At 44.3% G+C, this 9,485-nt stretch overlaps 1 protein-coding gene across 1 annotated transcript in view; it reads right to left on the reverse strand.

Moving 5' to 3' along the window:
- The window catches only part of MIPEP (mitochondrial intermediate peptidase), a gene marked incomplete at its 5' end in the record, with an annotated part of 66,345 nt that overhangs the window by 19,603 nt on the left and 37,257 nt on the right, over positions 1–9,485 (reverse strand). The window contains one exon of the mRNA XM_010130982.1: positions 6,617–6,736. Coding sequence (XP_010129284.1) covers positions 6,617–6,736 — 120 coding nt within the window. The remainder of the gene's footprint in view (positions 1–6,616; positions 6,737–9,485) is intronic.

Here is a 9,485-nt window from a genome sequence, read left to right on the forward strand (position 1 = left end):
AGAAGGCTGACCTTGTTTCCAGAGATCACACAGCTTCTTGTCCCTCCTGAGCTCCACAAGGAGTTCCCTATTCAGCCAAGCTGGTCTTCCCACCTTGCTTGACACGACACAGTGATCCAAATTCTCTGGATCATTTAAATTCTACTCTTTGCTATTTCTGCAATCTTTGTCAACTAAAAGAGCTTCTAAAAATATTATAAATAAATTCTCATACAAACCATTAATCAGACACAGAAGTGCAGAATTCCTGGACAGACTCCTAGTGACTTCTACTTAAAGTGTTCAGTCTGAAACTAAGCTTTCACCTGCTCTGTCAGCATGTTTTTCCACGTTCCCTCAGCCTTAACACCACAGCTGTCTTGAATTACAACTTGCAAGTGTCGGAAAGCTTGCTGAGTCCAGAATTACGCTATCAGCCCCGTCCTCCCTATTCCCAAGGTCAATCAACTTCTTCAGAAGGAAAGTGGATTTTCCATCTCAGATGATTCTTAACAAAACCATGGTTATATTGCTCACCTGATTCTTCTCAGGTACTTATGAGCTGCTTAATAATTGGTTCTACTACTTCTTGAGTGACGAAGTCTGCGCGATTAGTCTACAGTTCCAGAAGAGTAGTTATGATGATAGCACTACCCCTTTTTCATGAGTTTGTGAGTGATAATTCCTCCAGGTCAGTGACTGCTCTGACAGACTTCAATATTCTGACAACCTGACTACATCTAATCTAATTATTCTCTCTTTTTCATTCCTTAATCGCAGAAGAGCTCCTATGCATCCCAAAAATTCTATGCATCACTTACTTAATCAAAACTCACTTATTTTTTAAAAAACACTGAGGAAGAAGCACAGAATATTTCTGCTTTCTCTGACATTTGTTGTTTTTCTTACCCCCTTCTCTTGTTTCTTCAGTAGTTATGGAACTTTATTACCTTCATGACCTGCATTTTGCAACTCAGCATTTCCAGCCTCCTTGTTTTGAATCTTGTATTCTTTTAGTAATTATTTCTAGTCAAAGGATTATTTTTAGTTTTTAATATCTTAATAGGGTCTTTAAAGGGCTTGGTCCCTTATTACCAGATCTTTTTTTGCATCAGGATAGTTTGTGTCTCTGATACCTACCACGCACCTTTTGAACCATCACACTTAGTTATTTTCCCATTCCAGCACGTAACCGGCAGTGCTCCTCTTTCTGCTGCATTGTTTATAATCATTATTGGTTTTTAAGCTGCTCTAAACTCCCACAATTTTACTTTTGGCCCATTAGAGCTTATCCTGTCTTCTGTTATTCACACTTGTTATATACTGCTTCTGCTTTTCTAATAACCTCCTTTTCTCAGATATTCAGATGTACAGGCTTTTCCTCTCATTCAGTTCTTTTCAGCATCTTATTGCTTAGCACCATAAATTTTACTCCCTCAGCCTCAACCCAGCATTGGACATTTAAAAGTTCTTTGCCAAGAGCATCAGTTGGACCTTTCAGCTGTTCTTCATTTCCTGTAAGCCGGCTTTCAGTTTGGCTTAGGTTCTAAGGTTACGCTGGTTACATTAGACATATCTGGGAAGATTTTAGATAAAATAAATACAAAGTGAAATCACAGGTTAAAATTTAATAGGCAGCCACTATTTAGCTTTCCTTACCAAAAATTCCAAGACTTATGTTCACCACTTGAGTAGTTCTCAGAATTCAAACTCCCTTTTACCTTCAGAGGTTAAGGGTTATCGCTTATTTATTTTAAGACAGCTGCCTCATCACTTGCCCAGTCTGACCATTTGTTCTTTTATATGGTGTTATTGGTATTCACATGAAATACTATACTGGACTGGAGTTATAACTACACATCAGCAGTCACTCCACAGACCTAACAAGAAATCCACACCACCACCGAGGGCAGATCCAGTGATGAGATACTTCACCCAAGGCGTCAGCCAGCCCTCAGCAGGCTGAGGTACAGGCCAGTTAAAAACGATCCTCCTCTTCACGGTGGCACCACCGCTGACAGCAGTCATGATCAGTACAAGAGGGTGGTAGAGAACTTTAGGAACCACATCGTCTGCATTTTTGGCTTCTGGCCTACATAACACACCTAAGCATGAGGTCAGGTCACTTTCAAACTCCTAAGAAAAGGCTCCTGAGCAGGAAAAAGAGGCGTACAGCTGCTCTTCTGCTCTCAGGTGTTAACAAAATAGAAAGGGAGCTTAGCACATGGTACCAACATGTGATGCTGGAATGATTTCCTCTCCGCAAAGAAGCTAGTTCTCTTTAACGACACCAACTCCTCTTCCGCTGATCAACCTTCCAGGGCGCCGTTTGTGAAATCCTTGTGCTCTCGGCACCCATGGCAAGGCACGTCTTCTGGCAGTGCCTAACGGCCTCCCTGAGCCAGCACTCCAGATGGTAGTTTGCATCTCCGCCACCGATTTCCTTTACTGGGAACATGACACACAATCCCAGCAAGTTAAGACAAGGACCGAGGTGGAGCTTTCTGAGGTCAGGATCCCTGTCCGGGCAGAGTCCCCCCAGCTGCAGGAAGAAGAAAGGCTTAAGAACCACACTGGTGATACACCATTTTTCCTGTACTTCTTTCCTCTAGGGTATCTCTAACAATCCCTGCCTTGTTTTCTATTGGCAAACTTGGCTGGCTAACACATTTGGTCTCACAGGTGTTTTGGTCTCTCCAACCACGAGCAACCACATGCCAGTAAAAAGTTCTTGTGCTGCCAAAGAAACCTGCGCTCTGGACAAAAGCACAGAAGTACAATTAAACCTGGAACCTGATGCAAGTGTTAGGGCACCAGCAGAGGTGGTCCTTCTGACCTAAATGTAATTAATTCACATGCTAGAGCAAAAAGCCATTTAGCAAATTATTTAAGTGTTCCAAAAATATCAAAAGCCTCCCTACACACCAACATGCTCCCTCCTATCAACTGTAATTATAACGATTAGGGGGGTTAATTCCAACACTGCACTTTGTCTTCAAGCACCACACAAGAAATTGTTCTGTTCCTGGGAGAAAAGCTTACCGGAAGGCCACGCACTTCTAAAAACTGCAGAAGGGGCTGTTTGGCAGCAATCTAAAAAAGAACACAGACTCCCCAGGCCTCACTCTTCAAAACCATTCTTCCTCACAGTCACAAGTCAAACCAGCAGCCCCCACCAAAATTCCAGATTAGAACAGAGAAGGGTTACTGGGACAGACAATTAATATGTAAGTCCATAATATTTTTTTGAAAGTAAGAATCAGTAATTCAAACTAAGTCAATATTTCACAAAGAAAATTCCGGTATGATGATTCAGGCAGCTGGTGCTTACTGTAAAACCACATCGTTACTGGGAGCTCTGTCCTGTCACTGTGGGAGCCTGCAACCTCCACTACCGCTGCACAGCCTGCCTACCCCGTGTCTCGTTTTCTCTTAGGATACCGAGCCCAAACCCACAGCAGGAGATAGGGATTATTATGTTTGGCGCAGGACTAATAATGGCATATCCTTAAGTTTTGATGACTGTCTCACAGGAGAGTAGTTTTCGAGTCTGAGCTTGGGGGACAGGCAGGGGACTAAGCAGCAGATCATGGAGAGACACTTTGATCATGTCTCAGGTTGATCAAAGGGTCACCTGCTACTTTTCAAAAAGTCTCTCTGGGCATTCTGGAGCCAGAGGTAGACGAGACCAGGGGAGACTCGCTAAAAGCAGACAGTGTTATCAGCTGCAAGGCAGGCCACGGGAAATGGAATCTGGCTGCACAAGAGACGAGAAATAAGCTACAATTTGAAGCGAAGCTGGGAGTAAAAGCAGAGTGCTGAATCCCCCAGAGTGCACAGATTTTGGCACCAATTACATTCAGGAAGAAAGGGCAAGAAAATGTGTGGTCACTATTACTTGGTGTATCTCGCTTCCTTGAAGAGTCAAAATGAAGACAGACTGCTTTTCAAAGGCATCGCAAGGGGCCAAGAATCCAGCCTGCTCAAAACTTCTATTCATTTTTCAAACTCAGCAACAAATAACAAATAAATAGCAACAACAAATCTCCTCTGGCAACAAAACCACCAGACACTACAAAAACAGGCAGAAGTTTTTCCTTGTCCCCTGCCTGGAGCTGTCAGCTTCTGGATTTTGTAACAGAGCAAAGAAATCCAGGCGGAATTTCATCCTCCCGGAGCCAGCAGCCATCCTGATGTACTTTGAACAGACAAGCAACGGCTGGCCAGAAACTGAGACTGGCATTCTTCAGGAGAACAGTCTCATGGAGTGCTGTCTCGCTGTACGTCCATCTGTCTACAGTCTGCTCCGTTCCTCCTTGCATGCAGCACTAGCTTTTGTGACTGTCCAATGCAAATGTCACTGCACGCAGTGCCAGCGGCCCCAAGGACTGTAAAACCTACCGGAATGGCAAATACAGACGTCAGTGGGGTTTTCCTCCTGCTATCCCTCCGTCTGTTGGCACAGAAGACATGATATTTGCTGAGGATGACGCTTTGGTTTACCTTAAAACTGGAATCCCCACACAGGGACAGCAGCGGTTACCTTACTATCAGGTGTAGTTCAGGTGCCTCATTCTGAAAGCGGTGTAACAAAAAGACTCATACCAATCGTCCCATTATCTGAGCCGTGCCTCCGAAAGGCAGAAATTCCTCTGCTGAAGACACATGCTGTGGGTCTACTTCAGAAAATGAGTCCGCACAACGGGGCTGAAGCCCAAGAGCACGCAGAGTAGCTGCACTAGGTTTGCTCGCCTGTCAAGAGCAGTACGAGGGAATTACGGTGTATCAGGAGGAGGTAATAACGGGTGCCTGTGCAGCCCCGACAGACCATGCTACTAGAGAAAATCACATTAATACCATTAAGGTCTTCACGAAGAAAGGATTTCTTTTACCAACACCACTACCTTAAGATATATAATCCTGACCCAGCAATTCATAAGTGAACCTCAACCTACAGAGAGCACCTGAAATCCGAATAATCAGAATACACTGTTTTCTCTGCCAGCTGCATATGTCAAATGACAGAGGAAGTCTCTCTCACTATGTTTCAATGTCTAGCTCTGAAAGGAAGGAATATAATCTCTTCACTTAAAAACCAAAAAATGCCTTTTACTTCCAGGACTTTTTTTCTTTTAATCTGGACTACAGATTAAACTCCAAACATATCTTAAGTTCAGGAGAAAGAGCAGCAAAGGGCAGCAAGACAAATTACAGACATTAAGTACCCTATGGCGTGCTAACCTTCTTCTCACGTAATTGTCACCGAGTGTCACTGACATTTCAATCGTATTACAGTTCTCGACTGGACACACTAAATCTACGTTCGCTAAATGGAAAGAACATAGACTTCACGACAATTCACAAGTCCTCTTGCTGTCTCTTCCTACCGAGGCTGTGCTTATTACAAGCTGTTACCCTCTTTTGAAGGCAACAGCTAAATAAAGAATATTTCAAATGGAACAGAAAACGCAGGGTAACTCAAAGCAGGGAAGTGTTCCACTCACTGGATATCTAACACCTGCGGAGGAACGGTGTAAAACACCACTCAAACCCGCTGCAGAGTCAGACATTGTACTCTGAAGACTCTTACTTCTGCTCCTCTGGCTCTGCCAGGCCCGCAGAGGCAGCACAGTTTTGCTGAGGACAGGTCTGCAGCGTGGATCTCCTAAAACCCTTCTCAGAGAACAGAAATCACATTTTTGCTAAGGAAAAAACTACCTTTCCCGAGAGGCAGAAAGCAGAGGAAGGACCTGGCTACTGTGACCAAAGTGTCAAACGGTGATTCGGGCCATGCTCTGGCTGGGAGTTCAGCTCCACGCGACCCAGGAAATCCCGTGACATCACCTATGCAAACTGCACCGCTGGACGTCACACGTCGTACGGAACAAACTGCACCGCTGGACGTCACACGTCGTACGGAACAAACTGCACCGCTGGACGTCACACGACATACAGAACAAACTGCACCGCTGGACGTCACACGACGTACGGAACAAACTGCACCGCTGGACGTCACACGTCGTACGGAACAAACTGCACCGCTGGACGTCACATGACATACAGAACAAACTGCACGATGAGTCTCAATGAAGACTAAACCCACCCAGCGCAGCAGAACTCGGGGCTGTAACACTTCCAGGAAACACCACAGGAAAGGATGATGAGTGACACGCCAAAGGTCACAGCAGCACAGTGAGAAAACCTCACGTCCGAGTCCTGCTTCACAGTGTCTCGCTCTCACGTGCTGACACTGACAGCACACAAACATCACCCTAGAGCACAGAGGTTTGATGCCTTTTACAAACAAACAGTGATTTGCAAAGCTACAATAAACCCTCTGCCCAAGGTACTGTTTCCAGTGCCTTCTTTAGTGAGCAAACAAAAAATAATCAAGTTCAGCATGACGGGATTACCCCTGTACAAAACCAGGTGCATTAACTACATCTTGAATTTCAGGTGACAATTTCCAACACCCCACTCTCTCAGTTAAAGTGGCTGAAAAAAAGAAAATGCTTTCCACATAACCATACCACAGTAAGTACGTGAGAGTGCAGGGCAAGGGGCAGGGAGAGGTAGGGCTGTTAATGTGCTATCCAAGAAACGGCGGAGCTTCTACAGCCCGGAGGTTTCTACTCACTGTATTAGGTACATATGGCAATCCGTAAACTTTCTCCTGTGTCTCCTTTAAAATTTCCGTGGTTGACTTTTCCAGAGGATGTTTCCCATGGTAGATTTGGTCCAAGGCAGCATAAAATACCTGAAGAGATAAAATACGTTTTTGTCTTTGGCACATGGCATTGGCATTTGACAACCAAGAAAGACAAATAGAAAAGAAGAAATAGAAATAGGGGGAGCAGGAGGGAAGAGCTGACATATATATGGGTTCGTAAACCTTCTATTTTTAGTACAACGTACAAGGAGAGGAACAGGGTTTTGGAGCACACCAACCACCACCATCTGACCTATGTCAGTGTTTAGGCACTGGAGCACTGGCAGTACTAAATTATCTGCATTTTAAAATAAAATTAAGACTTGTTGCTAAAGCCTGTTGGGGTGGGAAAAGTTAAACAACTGGCAAGAATAGAAACTGCCAAGGACGAAGATTAAAAACAAGTAAGAGATAAGGGAGCTGTGTTTAATGAAGCTGCTCGTTAAGGAAGATGTGTGCTGGGTGGCATGTAACCAGTTAACAGATGCGTTTGAGCGCCTGAACATTGTAGCTATCCAATTACAACATGTGTGATCAGAAGCAAACAGTATAAAAGAGGTTGGCTCATTTAATAAATTTGTCTGCTTCATGCTTGCTATGTGAGTGCAGTCCATTAGTCTCTGTCACGTTGTCCATTCCTACTTTCGCGACAAAAGCCCTCCAGCAATTCCCCTTTTCAAAAAAGAATGTTTTAAATTAGATTTAATAAAAAGACTTAAAGACATTTGAGTGGACGCAGCAAAACAAGCTATTCCAGGACATGGGTATGCAGCCATGAGGCCACCTCGCGCCTTCTGGGGCAAGGTACAGCCCAGCAGGAACACACGAAGCTGCACGCCTCCGTGTGCAGCTGCTGGTGCCCCGGAGCCCCTGCCAGAGCACTCGAGCAGTGCGGCTCTAAGGCAGACGCTTCCTTTATTTCAGCTCTCGCAATCAGAGCACTCCATTGCTGCGGTGTAAGCTCAGCCAGGCACCAGGAGGCTGTTTTGCCAGAGCTAAGGGCTGGTTCATCGGCCATTCTGTGAACTACAGCAGAACACAGCAGCGTGACTAAATTACTGAGGGGTCTGGAGATGAGGAAAGCATCACTAATAAAAAGACTTTTCAAGCAGAAATAGCAGAGTGGAGTATCTGGCACCTCAACAGCAAACACGAGACGGGCATGGACAGAAGAGAGTGCCGCAGCAGCGCATGCCATCACTGAAAAAACCCACAGCACTTATTTTTTTTACTCTGAAGACTTCCTAACCTGTAGAAGTGCAGGAGAGACAAAAGGAGAGGACACCCACTGCTGTGCAACGCAAGATATGTCTGAGAAGTTTGGTGGATCCTGATATTTAAGCCCAAGAATCCAGGCCAGGTCATCCCGTGACTGGCACATTTCATCGGAAAACTGATGGGAGGGAGCCTCAAAAAGCTCTTGTGGAAGGGATGAAGCAAGCAATCTGCCTAGAGATTCAGGCCAGTCACACCCAGGGACACTGCAATACCATTCCCAGTGACAGAAACACGCTGTTTTAAGAATTATAACCACAAAAGGCAGAAATTTTACGGAGAAAAAGCTATTCTATGGGGAATACATGTTTTACATGATTCAAATAAAAAACAACACCCCAACCTGTGAAAAGATTCTGTATTAAGAAACTTGGGCAGAGTGCTATTCTGAACTCTTCAGTAATTCTCAGAGTTCAGCATTTATTTTATTTGGGCTGGATACCACACACACTTTCAACAAAATTGTGACTGTTTCTAAAGGACCGTGCTTGCTCTCTCTGAATAAGCCGCCTTCTAAAATACAGAGTCTTCACAGGATCAGACAATGGTTTGGGTGGGAAAGAAACTTTGAAGATCACCTAGTTCCAACCTCTCCTGCAGGGACACCTTCACCAGACCTGGCTGCTCAAAGCCCCATCCAGCCTGCCCTTTTCAATCGCTGTAAATAACTGCACAGAGCAAACTGCAAATATTTAACTAAGCTGTTCTTCAAAATCAGCTTCAGTTAACCAGCACAACTCATGCTTGTGGATACGGCTGCAACCATCTGAGCTTTTTTCAAAGTGAAGAATTACAAAAATCTGATCTCTAGATTTATTTCCTTCCACATCTCAGAAATAATTACTACCCTTTATGATGTTACTAGCAGAATTATCTCACCTCAACACTGGGTCAACTGTAAAAAGAAAAATACATGCTTCTGGGTTAAGTAAAAACAAAGAAGGAAATGAAATCACAAAAATCACCCAGCAGAAGTTTGTAGCGTACTAAACGCAGCCAACCTCTCACTGTAAAAAACTTGGCTGGATGCTGATGCAACTGTTCACATCCAAGAACTGAAAAAACCTGAATACCCATCTGAGATAGAACCCTAATTCCCTTTACTCCCTCTGAAGAAAAGCAACACTGACAGTATGTTTATGGGAATGACTGACTGATCACATTTACTCACAGAAATAAAGGTTTATTAATTTAATTCCTGCTCCTCACACATGCCAAAGAAGCCTTACGGCCTTACAGCTCAGCTGCCAATTTTGGTGGCAGTAACAAATCGCCACTTTCACCCAGGAGCTGCAGAAGACAAGGAGCTCAAACCACATTCTGGTAAAGAAAAAAGCTGGTTTGATTCTACTGAGGTGCCCTGTACCCCTGAGTCCTGCTATACGACCCACAGGCACTCAGTGCTTCCTCTGCTGCAAGTTCTCCCTGGATGATTCTGTTAACTGACGTACTCAAACCACTTTTGGGAATTCTGATACTCCAACCACTCTTAAAAGCCGTGGTTTTAATGGTATTTCCCTAC

The sequence above is a fragment of the Buceros rhinoceros genome, unplaced genomic scaffold (genome assembly GCF_000710305.1).
Source record: "Buceros rhinoceros silvestris isolate BGI_N320 unplaced genomic scaffold, ASM71030v1 scaffold4432, whole genome shotgun sequence".
In the NCBI taxonomy this organism is placed as follows: domain Eukaryota; kingdom Metazoa; phylum Chordata; class Aves; order Bucerotiformes; family Bucerotidae; genus Buceros; species Buceros rhinoceros.